General features: G+C 38.8%; 1 protein-coding gene across 1 annotated transcript in view; it reads right to left on the bottom strand.

Annotated features, from left to right (window-relative positions):
- Positions 1 to 548: 548 nt before the first annotated feature.
- Positions 549 to 16,849, bottom strand: part of LOC138961380 (receptor-type tyrosine-protein phosphatase beta-like) — a 32,986-nt gene continuing 16,685 nt past the window's right edge. The window contains exons 4-17 of the mRNA XM_070332995.1: positions 16,423 to 16,545; positions 16,086 to 16,239; positions 15,653 to 15,735; positions 15,279 to 15,387; positions 14,280 to 14,324; positions 13,040 to 13,124; positions 12,561 to 12,657; positions 10,541 to 10,614; positions 9,918 to 10,052; positions 5,581 to 5,703; positions 5,007 to 5,158; positions 4,300 to 4,444; positions 2,860 to 2,995; positions 549 to 2,316 (exon numbers count right to left, since the gene is read on the bottom strand). Of these exons, the coding sequence (XP_070189096.1) occupies positions 2,252 to 2,316; positions 2,860 to 2,995; positions 4,300 to 4,444; positions 5,007 to 5,158; positions 5,581 to 5,703; positions 9,918 to 10,052; positions 10,541 to 10,614; positions 12,561 to 12,657; positions 13,040 to 13,124; positions 14,280 to 14,324; positions 15,279 to 15,387; positions 15,653 to 15,735; positions 16,086 to 16,239; positions 16,423 to 16,545 (1,526 nt within the window). The 3' untranslated portion in view covers positions 549 to 2,251. The remainder of the gene's footprint in view (positions 2,317 to 2,859; positions 2,996 to 4,299; positions 4,445 to 5,006; positions 5,159 to 5,580; positions 5,704 to 9,917; positions 10,053 to 10,540; positions 10,615 to 12,560; positions 12,658 to 13,039; positions 13,125 to 14,279; positions 14,325 to 15,278; positions 15,388 to 15,652; positions 15,736 to 16,085; positions 16,240 to 16,422; positions 16,546 to 16,849) is intronic.

Genomic DNA, 16,849 nt, shown 5'->3' with positions numbered 1-16,849 from the left:
TGGTGCAATTTGGTGTCATCTGAGCTCCAAGTTTGCCATTAAATTCAGTTTTTAGAACCATTTTTGCCTCCCCCATTTATTTTTTCGGCGGACACTTTTGCTTTTTCGGCGGAACAAAACAAAAAAATCGGTGGAAATTTGCCTTTCGGCGGACAATTCCCATGCCTGTAATTAATATGAGCAAATATAGATAGTAAGAACAAACACACGAGAGAGAGAGAGAGAGAGAGAGAGAGAGAGAGAGAGAGAGAGAGAGAGAGAGAGAGAGAGAGAGAGAGAGAGAGAGAGAGAGAGAGAGAGAGAGAGAGAGAGAGAGAGAGAGAACTCAGAACTTTATTACATAAGGATAAAGGTTTTAGGCTTAGCCTAATCTTCCAACCTGTCCTTGGAACATATACAGAGAATAATTGTAAACAAAAGCAAAGACTGCGCACATACCTCATCAAAGTAATAAACTAATAAAACATCAAAATAATGGTCGAGTATAAACATAAAAAATATTGGACTCACAAAGTCATATAAAACAAAACCAGACACAAACAAACGTAAATGTTTTTTAAAATTTCTTAAAAAAGTACAGCAATGTATTGCCGAACAGGGCCATATACAGGCAGCTAAAGTTTCAAGAAGAAGGGGGAGGGGGACGAGGGATTACACATTCAGATTAACTACATATACAATATTTAAAAAACAAACAAACACTTAAGAGCATTGCATACATTATCCGAGTACACAATGGAAACTAAACATCAGGGGCAGTTTATAATGTGATCAAATGTGTGTGCAACTGCCTTTTAAAGGCCTTTAAGGATGCGGATCGTTTGATTTCTATTGGCAATGAATTCTACAGAGATGATCCTGAAAAAGCTAAGCTGGATTTATAAAGATCTATACGAGGAATTGGAGGAAGTAAATTTTGAGACCCATACCTCCACGTCAGGAGTATTACTCTGATTGGCTGACCCAGGTCACGAGAATTCTTTGACTGACAGGCATAATCAGGTAGGAGCGCTCAAGTTCCCATTGCGGCTGTTCTGTCTAATTCGCGGGGTCGCTTCGAAATTTGTTTTGGTCGAATTAAACGGTAATAAAACCGTTATTTCTAATATGCGGACTGTTAGCAAATGATAACAGTCATGTCTCACAAACGATATCAGCATTCGCCTAAAAGGCTCATGCTTGATATCTTTTTTCTCGACATGCCTGTTATCATTTGCTAACAGTCAGCATATTAGAAATAACTCATAATATCAAGTTAAGCCCTCTGGTGTTTGTTAGTTTGCGCTTTAGTTCTCCGGAAAGATACAGAGAACTCTCTTCTTAACCATTTCTAAATTTTGTATTACAAGGCATAGACTCTAGCCTTTATGGAAATATTTAAATGACACTGCCGACCTGTGTCTAGTTTCCTGTAAAACAACTCTTTTAGTTCTTTATTTTATTTAGCATGGAATGACAGCAGTGAGATGTAAAACAGTTAGTTCTTTCTGCTTCTGGTTACAAATACATGTGGTGATATTTACAAAGAAATTCAGAGTGTGGGAAGAAAACCGATGTGTACGGATGATTCACAAAGTCAACAATTTACTGCTAACGCCATTAGCAACAGAACGACATGTGAACAGATACGATGATAATGTTTTATTCAGTTGGAAAAGTGTCTATGGTACATGGCAAGATTTTGGCTTGAATTTGTAACCATTTTTTTCCCAACTGGTTTTGTTCTTTCCCAATTCTCGATGGATCTAGAAAATCAGGTATTAGTGGCAAATAAAAGCTCGATATTTCATTTTAAGATATAATTATTTTTATTTAGTAATGCCGGAAACAATGGTATAACTTCGTTGCCTTCTTCAGAGGGCAAGAAGGCAAAACAGATTGGTCATGATGGCCAATCGTGATTGCTGGTTGTTGTGATGGTCTTTTAATATGTTTGCAACTATGCCAAGAAGATTGCAACGGTACATAGTTGTTACTAGCACAGAGAACACAAAATTAAGCACTGGTACACACAGACACAACTTTGTCAGCGCTTGGCACTAAAACACAACGCATGAAATTCTCGCGCTGCAAATGTTCCAGAACTTCAGATTCACGGCGTTGAAGCAAAAATTTAGTAAAATGTTGTTGCATCGCAATCCTCACAGAAGTAGCCCATTGCACTCCAATATCAAAACATTCATTCTTGTAGAACTTGGCAGCTCTGCCAACCCTCAGACGTCACGATAACCGTCCTGCACCTTGCTCTCGGTCAAAGTTCACTCGTCTGAGTTTTCTTGCGTGCTCCTATTTCATCGTAGACATGGCCATCCGGGACTGTCGTGATAGAAAAGAGGACATGTTGATCACCGACACCTTCACATTGTTTAAATCACACACAAATCAGGTGAAGTACTATTTAGAAACTTTTTTTTTAATTAGTAAATTCAGATTTTAGAAACAGGTTCTTCAAAAGAGAAAAGAATGCGGGCGGTAGTGACAGAATTTGTAGTAACAGGACTGTCAATGTCCTGACCTCGAGCTGTCTAACATTAGACAATCGGACATAAGTGCGGACATGGCCGCACCATTTCTCCCCACCTTGATTTCTGTCAGCACAAAAAGGGTACGTGTAGTTACACCTTTTGGATTTTGTCAATCTTGTTGGTCGAGTTACGTACAGTCGCAATCTCTCTCTCTCTCTCTTCTCTCTTCTCTCTTCTCTCTTCTCTCTCTCTCTCTCTCTCTCTCTCTCTCTCTCTCTCTCTCTCTCTCTCTCTCTCTCTCTCTCTCTCTGTGTGTCTGTGTCTCTCTCTCTAGGTCGGGGAGGGGGTGGGGGAGTTAGTCAGTCCCACAAACACGCGGCAGCCATTGACTCACTATAGGCATAGGTAGAGTCATAGAGGGCGCTGTCCCTGTATCCAGCATTCTGATACAACGCACTCCTCCCCTGGCCGTCCCGCATCTTCCGCTCCACCATCACCCGCACCACGTCGTGGATGAACATGTACTGCCGCTGGAAAAGAAAATAGGCAAGGTAAATTTAAAACAATGAAAAGAAATCGGAGACAGTTATACAATCTCAAAGCTATAACACAGACAATCTCAAAGCTATAACACAGACAATCTCAAAGCTATAACACAGACAATCTCAAAGCTATAACACAGACAATCTCAAAGCTATAACACAGACAATCTCAAAGCTATAACACAGACAATCTCAAAGCTATAACACAGACAATCTCAAAGCTATGACACAGACAATCTCAAAGCTATGACACAGACAATCTCAAAGCTATAACACAGACAATCTCAAAGCTATGACACAGACAATCTCAAAGCTATGACACAGACAATCTCAAAGCTATGACACAGACAATCTCAAAGCTATAACACAGACAATCTCAAAGCTATAACACAGACAATCTCAAAGCTATAACACAGACAATCTCAAAGCTATGACACAGACAATCTCAAAGCTATGACACAGACAATCTCAAAGCTATGACACAGACAATCTCAAAGCTATAACACAGACAATCTCAAAGCTATAACACAGACAATCTCAAAGCTATAACACAGACAATCTCAAAGCTATAACACAGACAATCTCAAAGCTATAACGCAGACAATCTCAAAGCTAAAACACAGACAACCTCAAAGCTATAACACAGACAATCTCAAAGCTATAACACAGACAATCTCAAAGCTATAACACAGACAATCTCAAAGCTATAACACAGACAATCTCAAAGCTATAACACAGACAATCTCAAAGCTATAACACAGACAATCTCAAAGCTATAACACAGACAATCTCAAAGCTATAACACAGACACTCTCAAAGCTATAACACAGACAATCTCAAAGCTATAACACAGACAATCTCAAAGCTATAACACAGACAATCTCAAAGCTATAACACAGACAATCTCAAAGCTATAACACAGACAATCTCAAAGCTATGACACAGACGTCCAAACACAGATAGACTGCTAACGTTCCAAAATTCAGAATAAAAATAAACCAAAATTGGAGATCAATAGGAAATGTTAATTGAAGGTTATTGTAAATGTGATGTTTTATTTTGTCAACAATAAACGTTCCATTATTCTACAATTCTTGATTTATAACCGAGACGAGTTCACATTGAAACTGTATCCGGAAGGCGTGTTATTTTGTCATGTAAATCTTGTCAAAGTTGATCTGGACGACAACACAAACAAATGTGTGCATTTGCTGACTAAACAGAAAAGACCACAAATCATACTAGCGGTGCATACTACTAGTACAGCCTAGTCACAAAGAGGAGCACAATACCTCCGACTGCATCATGTGAGGCCGACACTTGACGACGTTGAGGAGAACGGTGAAGACGTCTATCTCCTCTCCCACAGCGTGCTGTGTCACGTGGCGCTGCAGGCTGTGCAGGGCGATGAACGAACACGTGCGCATCGTTCCTTCACTGGTGCGAGAAAGTGTGCAAAAATATGAAAATCTTACTTTTTCGATTTGACGACTTTCTTATTAACAATGTCCGAAGCTGGTATTAACAACACACACAAATCTGTGCATTGCCTGTTTTAGTTTGGCGGTTTGCATGATTTCTTCTCGACATCGACGCACATTTTGAATAAATAAAACCAAAATATGTTCATTAAAAGTATACCTTACTTCACTCTTCCGTCATCAGTAATAATAAGCTTTCATTAGGCCCTGTTCAATTGGGCACATTACATTCACTTTTACACTACATTCACTTTTCTCGAGGTTCTGAATAAAGTATGCACGTTCTCGGTGCACACCAGTGCTTTTTCCAAACTTGCCCTTATCCACGAAAGTGCCCCGTATTGTGGTGTGTGTGAGTGTGTGTGTGTGTATGTGTGTGTGTGTGTGTTTTATGTGTGTGTGTGTGTGTGTGTGTGTATGTGTGTGTGTGTGTGACAGTGTATGTGTGTGTGTGTGTGTGTGTGTGTGTGTGTGTGTGAGTGTGTGTGTGTGTGTATGTGTGTGTGAGTGTGTCCAACCTGCAGTGTACAGTGACAGGACCGGTGCAAGAGGAAGTCTCTTCAGTGACGATGCACACAATGTCAGCGATGTCATCGAGAGACATACTGGCGCTCTGGTCCGTCCACCCAGAAAGATGGTAGTGGGTAACCTCGCGCTCCTGTTGCTTGTCCTTCGCAGCACAGAGAGTATTAAACGTGAAGAAGTAATGTTTTTATTCTTTAGTAGTTGCATCTTGGTCAGTGTGCGCACTAAACAGAAAGAAACTACAGAGGGCCAACATACATGTGTTTTTTTTAACAGTGTCTCAATCCCACTGGGACCTTGAAATCTGACGTTGGTGTGTCATCGAACCAAAAGGAAAGTCGAGTTTCAAAGACTTTCGTCATATATGGATGCCATTAAAATCCGAAAGGGTGGTAAGTGTCAACGTGTTAACCTTACGTTTTAAAGAAGCCAGCTAAAACTGCAACGTTTGGTATTTTCGTTCAAACAGCATAACACTGTTGAATCCTACCCTGTTTGCTAAAGGTAATCCTAAAAGCTGCAATGACACAGCGAATTAATTACTTTCAAATCATACTAGCATCTCACCACAAGTTTGATTTTCCTGACCGTGTAGTGAGGCAGAGTGGAGACAGACACCAGGGTGACGCCCACATTTCCATACTGCACCTCAGAGTTCAGCGCACCCGGCCAGTACTCGTCAATCTTTTTCTATGGAAAGCAGAAAGAAATTTGTTTGCAAGTGTGGTACTGGTTTTTTTTTCGCCTTCAGGGATTGTGACTCGATTCCTTCCAATACGATTGTGAAACAAAGTGTACTATGCATCGATCATAAGCCTAAAAGAAGACGACCACCATCAAACCAAACATCGAACAAACAAACAAACAAACAAACAAAAAACAGTCTCCAAGGCAGAAGGAGATCACACCTTTATTCATCAATATTACTTGTTCATCGTTACAATGCACTGCATTGTCCTATGCACTACCTTGTCCTATGGTTATCGTAACTAAACGAGATAACTTAGCCAATTTCCTTAGTCACTTCCGAATCTTTAGCCTGACGAGTGTAGGGTAATGTCCATGTAGACAGCTGTTTCTTCATTTGAGATGACACTTGACAGAATTTCACATTAGAAATGAACGATCTACAGACGCTGTGATCCCAATGTTCTGTTTAGACTAAATGTTTTAACATAGAGGGGGAGACGAGTGGTGTGTGTGTGTGTGTTTGTGTGTGTGTGTGTGCAGAGCGATTCAGAGTAAACTACTGGACCGATCTTTATGAAATGTTACATAAGTTCCTAGGTATGATATCCCCAGACGTTTGTTTTCATTTTTTCGATAAATGTCTTTGATGACGTCATATCCGGCTTTTTGTAAAAGTTGAGGCGGCACTGTCACACCCTCATTTTTCAATCAAATTGATTGAAATTTTGGCCAAGCAATCTTCGACGAAGGCCGGACTTTGGTATTGCATTTCTTTTTTTTATTTTTATTCTCTTTTTGTAGTTTTTTTTTTTTTACATGAATATGCTGTACATTACAGGACATCACCTAACCGAAAGGACAGAATCATATAACAGAAAAGCACACTTGGACAATTACAACATACATGGGGTGGGAAGATGGAATGGGGAGGGGGGGATGTTCAGTGGTTTGGTGGTCGCATTATCAAAAGGTTTTAAGAACGAAAAAACCTAAGGGTTACATCAAAACGTGCATATACAGGCGCCAATCCTTGTAGAATTTATCTACTGTATTATTCACAACTGCGTTATACTTTTCACAAATAAATCTTTGCTTAAAGTTTCTACTAAATGTCTGAAAATGAGGGGTCTTTTTGTTCATTTTGGAAATATATACATGGTGTTTGGCACAGATTAATAACACATCAAAAGCTTTATCGGTGACTACATTGTTCGCCACTCCAAGAAGAACCAGTTCTTTAGACAGTTTTAAATTGTCGCAATGGGTGCAGTTCGCCTTTAGCCAATTTACAAATTCTATCCAAAAAGTCTGCACTTTATCACACTCCCAAAACATATGTAAAAGGGTTTCTTCATTTCTACCACAAAATGTACACAATGACGTATCCACAATTTTTCGCAAAAATAGAAACCTTTCTGTGGGCAAAATTCTGTACAATAATCGGTACTGGAACCATCTCAGACAAGTGTCATTTGTTGTTTTAAAAACATGTTGAAAAATAGCCTTCTTATCTAACAAACAGTCTAAAGATTCAGACCATTTTTCGATACATTTTGGGACCGTAGTATGTTCAATCAGTTTTTTGTAAATAAGTTGTGTCTTACCTTTACAAATACATTTCCACACAATGGGCTCTGTCATAATAAAATGTTTATCAAATTCTAAGCCGATTTTTCTCTGATATTTCTTAACAGCCTGGATTACACCTTGATACAATACAAAATCGCCTCGCACATTTGGATATTTGATTTTAAACGCATTATAGGATAAGTATCCATTTTGTCCCAAAATATGACCAATCTGAGCTATTCCATTGTCGATCCAATTTTGAATGTACACTGTCTTTTTATCTCTCCGAATATTAACATTATAATGTAAACATTCTGATACAAAATCGTTAAAGGTTATAGGGTCACATTTTCCATGTAGTTTCTTATAATGTTTAAAAACATTGGTCCAAAATGGGTTTTCCATTCTCTGCATCAAAACATTTGCAAATTCCTCTCCTCTCATATTAATTGTTGTAACAGATGGACATGCTTTAAACAATAGTCTTGATATTAATCCAGTAAGACCATCAACTCTTTTTAACCAAACAATTTTTAGAGATGACAGAAAACTTTTCACGTCAATCATCTTTAATCCTCCATCTTCATAGGGTTGGGTGACCGTAGTTCTTTTAATTTTATCTCTTTTTCCATCCCAAAGAAATTTGAAAAAAATATTATTTAACTCCATCATAAACTGTTCGTCTGGATCAGGTAAATTAGTAAACAAATGTGTCAATTTGGAAATAGCCAAGGTTTTTAGGACTGTTATTTTACCAAAGGGTGTCAGGTTCCTTCTGGTCCATGAATTCAGAAGTTTTTGAATTTCTTTTAACTTATTTCTATAGTTAAGAAAAACAACCTCGGATACATTCACCGAAAAAATAACGCCAAGTGCTCTAAAATTATCCGGGTTCCAGGTAAAATTCATATCAGGCAAAAATCTTCTTTTGCAAAACTTTAAAGGTCCTAACCAAACTACAATTGTTTTATCATAGTTCATTCTCAGACCTGACAGTGATGCAAAATGTTGTAACACTTTTATACTTTCGCAAAAAGATTGCTCTGTACCATCAAGAAACAGACTGGTATCATCGGCGAATTGTGACAATAAAATATTTTCGCCAAGAATATTCATACCACCAATCTTTTTGTTCTGGCGTACCATAAGAGACAATATTTCAGCACAAATCAAAAATAAATAAGGTGACAGCGGATCCCCTTGCCGGGTGCCTCGACCTACATTAAACCATGCTGAATACCGACCATTAACTGAAACACAGGACTTAATTTTGCAATAAAAAGTAAAAATCCATCGTTTCATGTCATTTCCAAAGTTAAATTTGCTCAAAGATTTTTCAATAAATGACCAGGCAACACTGGCGAAAGCCTTTTCAAAGTCGACCATCAAAAGTAGGCCAGGTATATTATGTTTATTTGAGTAGAACAGGGTATCATATATTAATCTGACGTTTTCACCAATATATCTTCCTTTCAAGAAGCCTTTTTGATCATCATGAATCAAGTTTGGCAAAACACGTTTAAACCGTTCTGCAATGCACGTTGATGCAATCTTATAGACCGTATTTAACAGAGTAATTGGTCTCCAATTTTTCAAAAGTGTTTTATTTTTTCCTTCCTTTGGAATACATACTATAACGCCCTGTCTCTGAGTCACTGACATTTCTCCTTTCTCAAATCCACAATTTATAGACCGTAACATAAACTTTCCTAAGTCAGAATAGAAAAACTTGAAGAATTCCGCAGTGTACCCATCTGATCCTGGGCTTTTGTCGTTGTTTAGTTTTTTCACAGCTTTGAGTAGCTCACATTGAGTAAGTCTACCTTCCAATTGTTTACTCTCAGCATCTGTTAATACAGGATGAGCCAGGTTTTCATCAATCTCTTGATTTACCAGTTCGGCTTCTCTTGAAGTATATAACTCCTCATAAAAAGTCTGTGCTTCCTTAACAATTAAAGCATTATCATGAATAACTTCACCATCATCTTTCTGCAAAAAACACATGGACTTCTGGACAAACTGTCTTTTCTCCAAATTACAAAAATATTGCATTTCAGCTTGGAGGCTAAACAATTAATAAGTGACTTTGGTCATTAAAAATCTGAAAATTGTAATTAAAATGTTTTTTTTATAAAACGATCCAAAATTACGTTCATCTTACTCTTTATCATTTTCTGATTCCAAAAACATATACATATGTTATATTCAGATTAAAATCAAGCTCTGAAAATTAAAAATATAAAAATTATGATTAAAATACAATTTCCGAAATCGATTTAAAAACAATTTCATCGTATTCCTTGTCGGTTCCTGATTCCAAAAACATATAGATATGATATGTTTGGATTACAAACACGCTCAGAAAGTTAAAACGAAGAGAGGTACAGAAAAGCGTGCTATGCAGCACAGCGCAACCACCCCCGCGCTGAACAGGCTCGTTAGTTTCACTGCCTTTTGCACGAGCGGCGGACAACGGTCATTGTGAAAAAATGCAGTGCGTTCAGTTTCATTCTGTGAGTTTCACAGCTTGACTAAATGTAGTAATTTCGCCTTACGCGACATGTTGTTTCTTTGCAAAGCTCGGGGACTGAGTGATCAGAACACGTACAGTGACTAATGAGTCTTCAAACTAGTGTTACACTCACCTGTCCATTTTCGGTGAGGTCAGAGAGCATGACGATGACAGGTGAGCGTTGTTCCCACACCATCTTCCAGAATTCGGGGATGGTGGACACCATAGGACCCTGAGTGGCCAGGTAGTCACACGGGGACTGTTCACCCTGGTCAGTACAGTTAAGCGTTTTCATAGTTATTGAATTGAAATCTTTAGACTTTACACATGTCCAGTAGCGCAGAATCTTATCATAGCTATTGACTGTACAACCGTTATCACCTCACATCCAGGTCAGTAGTCGAACGTTGTTAGCCATTGACTTTCAAGTGTTAGCACATCGCATTCTGTACTGTTGGGTGGGATATGATACAATAGCCAGAAGATTTGCTCTGACTGTTTTGAGTTAGAGAAATGTATATTAAAAACAAAATCATTGATTAGCCGATCTCGACCCTGCTGTTACCCTGCAGTTTGACATGTGTTCACCAAACGTTTATCGTGTCTGGGAATCATCAAGCCTTACAATTATGTGAAGTTTTGAAGAACTAGCTTCATAAACTTTTAGACTATTTCAACGTTAATTCCGTGAAGTCTAAGAAAAACAGCCATGATTGACTAGCATTGCTGTAACCTCACGTGCGAGCATAAAATTACCTTGACGTAGCTTGCGTTGATATAATCCTGGCCAGGGTCCCCGCGTGAGTACAGCTTCACCCGTGTGTGGTCATCTAAATCACAAACATCCAACAGAAACAAATGTGAAAAGCAACCATAGTAATATTTCACGTACTCACTACTTTATTATGTTAACACAAATCTGCCCCCAAACAAGTATGTGTGTTTGGTAAAGACACAGGCGAATGAGAATAATCAGCACAATTTATGAAGCAGACTAATGCGAAAGTATGAGCCACAAATACATTTTTTTTAAACGCAGAAAAAGGAGGAAATTCGAGTGTTGCAGGGCTGTTGGAGAGAGAGAGACTTTTGACTTTTACTTTTGGAGAGAGAGAGAGACACACACACACACACAACATCTCATACCCTAAATTGTTTTAGGTTAGAATTGTCAGCGACTACAATAAAAACAAGTCGCGTAAGGCGAAAATACAACATTTAGTCAAGCTGTCGAACTCACAGAATGAAACTGAACGCAATGCAATTTTTCAGCAAGACCGTATACTCGTAGCATCGTAAGTCCACCGCTCGTGGCAATGGCAGTGAAATTGACAAGAAGAGCGGGGTAGTAGTTGCGCTGAGAAGGATAGCACGCTTTTCTTTACCTCTCTTTGTTTTAACTTTCCGAGCGTGTTTTTAATCCAAACATATCATATCTATATGTTTTTGGAATCAGGAACGGACAAGGAATAAGATGAAAGTGTTTTTAAATTGATTTCGAAAATTTAATTTTGATCATAATTTTTATATTTTTAATTTTCAGAGCTTGTTTTTAATCCAAATATAACATATTTATATGTTTTTAGAATCAGGAAATGATGAAGAAAAAGATGAATGTAAATTTGGATCGTTTTATACAATTTTTTTTTGTTTTGTACAATTTTCAGATTTTTAATGACCAAAGTCATTTTTAAGCCACCAAGCTGAAATGCAATACCGAAGTCCGGCCTTCGTCGAAGATTGCTTGGCCAAAATTTCAATCAATTTGATTGAAAAATGAGGGTGTGACAGTGCCGCCTGAACTTTTACAAAAAGCCGGATATGACGTCATCAAAGGTATTTATCGAAAAAAAGAAAAAAACATCCGGGGATATCATTCCCAGGAACTCTCATGTAAAATTTCATAAAGATCGGTCCAGTAGTTTGGTCTGAATCGCTCTACACACACACACGCACAGACAGACAGACAGACAGACAGACAGACAGACACACACACCACGACCCTCGTCTCGATTCCCCCTCTTTGTTAAAACATTTAGTCAAAACTTGACTAAATGTAAAAAGAAAACAAACATATTACGCGGCCATCTGCAAAATATTCGACAGGGTCCATCCAATAGTAATGCTGCGTCGCTCACAAGAAATAACGGTTTTAGGTGTGACGAAAAAAAGAACAGGGCCTGAGTACGGTGATAAATACAAGACTTATTTTACAACCATTTGAAAAATACATACATCCCCCGTGGCTGCCCGCATAACGAAATCGTTTTTCTCGTGTTTTGAACTTGCCAGTGTTACAGCACAGAGCAGAGTCCGTCCCGCACTTTGCTTTGTGTACATCACGTGGCCACCCAAACACCCGCACAACGCAACATTTTCACGAGAAAAACACGTTTATTTGTTTGCTTTGTTTTGTATTACACATTTCTATTTACATTTACCACTGACACACCAAATTGTATACTTTAGTTTGCAAGTGAATCGTTATCATACAAAATAACGTTATCACGAGACGAACAGAGATCTCAGAGATCGTCTGCTACTCAACTGTTTCGCGCAAATCGTGTAATATCTATTTTTGCAGAAACCTCCCGAAGAAATGCAATCTCAGCGGCTTCCACCTGCAACATAGTCGTGCTTATTTGGAATGTGACGTCCTGTACTTCGTCAGTCACACCTATCTCGAAAACTAAGCGTCGCACAGAGCCAGCGCACTTCCATTATAGGGACGAATTAGGAAACACAGAACATGCTGATAGCTTGACTCAACACGCACATGGAAGAAGATGCTGGTATCGGTTTTTCACACGGTTGACGTCCAGTTTACCAACATCAGATGTGTATCCAAATGTCTTCTCTTTATTCAGCAATTCCTGTTTTAAGAAAACAATGACATTCTGGTATGAGAGGTAACCTTTATTGTCTTGATGTCGGAGATCATACTCAGAGAATCATAATCGTGATTAAAATCAACAGTATTTTTCACATGTTTGTCGACACCTTTATGTTTAAATATTTGTACACACACAACGTGTACAGTATATTTATCTCTATCAGCTTATGTTAATGACATAAAACAGTTTTTACCAATATAATTGATAATGTTCATTTTTTGTAAGCTTTCGTTACAATTATACAATCATTCTTTGTTGTGCATTCTTTGACCGCAATTTATCGACCCCCTAAACAAAGACAGTTTTGCGGATTGTGGATGTAAGTCAAAATGCACGATGGGTAATGCGCAAAAAAACATACCTGGAATTCCTGCAGGAAGTATTGATTTGAATTCCTGTGAAGGACTTCCACGCGTGCGGGAAACAGGAGCATGCTCACGGATTTTCTGGGAATCGGGAATACCAGAGGTTCTTTCAATACATAAGGGGAAGGTGTATGAACAAACAAACTACATCAGGGGCGGATCTGGGTTTTGAAAGGGGGGGTGCAAAGTTCTTTTTTTTTGTTTTTTTGTATCTTATCAGCGAAGGCGCGAAGCGCCGAACCGATGCATGCTAGGGGGGTCCGGGGGCATGCCCCCCCGGAATTTTTTTTTAAAAAGGAAGCAAAATTGTGCAATCTGGTGCAATCTGAGCGTGTAAAGTGCTATTTTCAGGTGATACATTTTTCTTCTTTTTTTTTCTTCTTCTTTTTTTTGTTTTTTTTTTTTGTTGTCTTGTTGGGGGGGGGGGGGTGCAATTGCACCCATTGCACCCCCCCCCCCAGATCCGCCCCTGCTACATGTACGAGTAAAAATACTGACCTTCTGAGACAAAGGAATTTCCAGGCTAGTTGTAGTTTGATCTGTACAGTCGGCGAAGTTCGCTATTCAGGTGTAAATCGCTCGTTTTACTTTCTCTTCCAGGGTCTAATTGACGTCAATTGTCATACGAAGTGAAAGGAACAAATTAACTTGCCAAGCTTGAAGGAATTGCAAAAATAATGTTTTCATGACACAGACAATTTCTGACAGACTTCTTCAGCAGAAACTTCTCATAAAGTGGCATATCTTGTATTTTGTTGTGGTGGTTGTAAATTGTGAACAGCTTAGGGAACGTACTGTACTATACCAAATTGCTCCACACTAGGGTTGTACTCATGAAGGTCATGTTTGTGATGTTACATGAAGAAGAAGAATATGTATTTTCCACTGGACAGTACTCATGTTTTCTTAGCAGTCAAAGGGTATCCTACTACACTATGTATTTCCAAACTTAAATCTGAGACAACTTTGTTGTCCACTCTTTGGACAGCTATGACGAGGTAAACACTCAATCCATTACCCCTTCATGTGCCACGGGCATTGAAACCTGTATTGCCCAACTACCCACCCATCACATCCTTACACAACAGAACATAATTAAACGACATTTAAATACTGAATTCCAATGGTGTTTACAGCAAAGTATGTCATTAACGATCTAATAAAGTATTGCTCTTTTTACTGCTATTATCTGAGACGATGAATTACAAAGAACAGTCAAATGATTTTAAAACAGACCTTGTATGTAAAGTGTCCTCCAAATTCACCGTACGACGATTGGCACTGGAAGTAAAAGCAAACATAGGATGAGACACACAGCTTTGTGACAAGTGACAGTTGTAATAATACACACTGAGCTCGCTGGGAACGTCTAGTGGTTCGCAATACATGAACACATGAACAAAGATATTTTATGTAGCATCAAGCCTGTGCTCATGGGAAGAGCTACTCTGATAATATACTGTCAGATTAATTCTCTTTTTAAAGTGTTTGTAGTTGATAAATAGCGGTTGTGATAAGAGATGTAGGGATACTGATTTTTGTTTTGTTCCATGTTTTTTTCTTGTCCAGACATTCAATTATTAATGTTCGCATTGGTTTTTTGAACGAGTTACATTACTGTCTGACCTTGACTTTGTAACGATATTTCCTGTGTGTTGTAATTTGTAACTGTCTTCTTCATGGTCCTAGAGGGCCGAGATTGAATTAAAACCTTGAACCTTGAGCCGTATTATAACGTGTAGTGGAAGCATGGGGAGAGACCATTCAAGAAAGCGTTACTGATGGTACATGGTATGTTTTGTTTTTTTAAACAGAAAGCAGCTAAATCACCTCCCCAGACGTTCCATAGGACAGAGTAGTATGGAAAATTCCAATTACAGATGCCGGCTGGGTTTTGAATGAAAACTATAGCAAGACATACAACAATTATAGTAACTTCTATAATTAGTAATATGTAATCCCAGCAAGTGTTGCCTTTGCCATTAAATACCTATTGGTGCCGTGTTTTACATTGTTGACATTGTGTGTGTGTGTGTGTGTGTGTGTGTGTGTGTGTGTGTGTGTGTGTGTGTGTGTGTGTGTGTGTGTGTGTGTGTGTGTGTGTGTGTATGGAAAATGAACATTTTAAATATAGTGATGGTGCGTAGAGCATGATTCGAAAATTCCTTTGAAAATGTGTGAAGCTGAAATTGCTCAAAATGAAAACAAATATGCCCGACAAGAACAAGCGCTTACGCTGGCTGCTGAATACGACGACGGAGAACGATGATCACAACGACGACGACGACAATTACAACAATAACAGCCACAATGCCACCAATTATACCTCCAATAGATGGGCCATCTGCAAGATACAAGGATAACATTTTCATTCCAAATGTGTGCTTTACAGTACATTGAACATTCTGCTCTTCATACAAGCTTCATAAGCAAATCAAACTGACTCAAAAGAAGGATAAGATCGAACAGAGTTTTAGCCTTATCATTGAAATATGACTCCCAATATAATTTCCAGAGTGAAAGCACAATTAACAAAGTGTCGACAAAGTAGTTCTCAACAGAAAAAAAGAAGCAGGGGCATGTGATATACAATAGACATCTCTCAGTACCTGTGGTTGCACTCCTTCGTGTTACAGGATACGCCGTGGGTGCTTCAGAACAGCCTGCAGAGGTACACGCCCAGATGATGATTCTGGAAAAGAAAACATGATTCGTTTCACTTACACTGAGCATTCTTACAATAGATAATAAATGACTCCGTAGTGACACAAAGGAGCAGTAGACCGTAAAACTCATAACAAGTTAAGTGCATTAAAGAGGACAGCGGGCGGTGTGGTGCGTCTGTTGGGGGCAGTGTTAAAACTGACCTGAAATAGAGATTAGTTGTAAGGAAGAAAGGGTTTCCAGTAATCTCATATCAGCTTTAATTCTTATTTTTCTTGATAAGAAAGGCATTGCGATTCTACTCCTAATTAAGACATGGTTATAATCCCTAATGGGTGAATATGGCAAGTATGCAATACTTTTAGCACGTCAACATACACAAATTCTTTTTCCTCCGGAAGCGGGCCGTTGCAGTAGACTGTTTCGTCCACTTCATCACATGTGTTGTTGTCACCGATGGTGTAGGACACAAACCCTTCTGACGCAGCACGTGCAACACGCTTGGACACTGAGCGACGTGACCTCCCAACCTCTGTTAACACAGCGAGAGTCGCGAAAATAAAGTCGTCGATGGGTCATACAGATGTACATGCACACATGATTGTCAGCAAGCACAGAGAAAGATTTGATCGATTTGTGAAATATGTTAGGTAATAACACGAACTGTGTCACGGCTAATACAAAAGAAAAGAAAAGAAAAGAAAAGAGCTAGTACCTGTCTGAAGATAGGTGTGCCAGTCATCAGGTGTCGGTCTGTATCTTCCCACATAACCAGCTGTCCTGAATTTTTTCCAGGTTGGTAAGGTCTGGTATGTCCTGCTATCTGTCATCCCTGAAGCTGAGAGGAAAAAGCGAAATGTGCAATGTATGAAATGCTCTGACAAACAGATAAACCTCAGCTTAACCTGTCACACATTAGTGAAAGTTGCACAGCACTCACTGGACGATTAATAACCCGTGCATATGTTGGGATAAGGGGGAAACTAACTTCAGGTCAGAGGCTGCAAAGCATTTAAAAAAAAGATTTTCTTAAACTTTTACTTCTATATGTACAACAAAAAAGAAGAACCGAACCAAAACTTGAAAATAACACACACAAACAAACAAACAAACAAACACACACACACACACACACACACACA

Source organism: Littorina saxatilis, linkage group LG3, assembly GCF_037325665.1.
Source record: "Littorina saxatilis isolate snail1 linkage group LG3, US_GU_Lsax_2.0, whole genome shotgun sequence".
Classification (NCBI taxonomy): Eukaryota; Metazoa; Mollusca; class Gastropoda; order Littorinimorpha; family Littorinidae; genus Littorina; species Littorina saxatilis.
The sequence above is the reverse complement of the archived record's forward strand: the minus strand, read 5'-3'. Positions and strand labels throughout refer to the sequence as shown.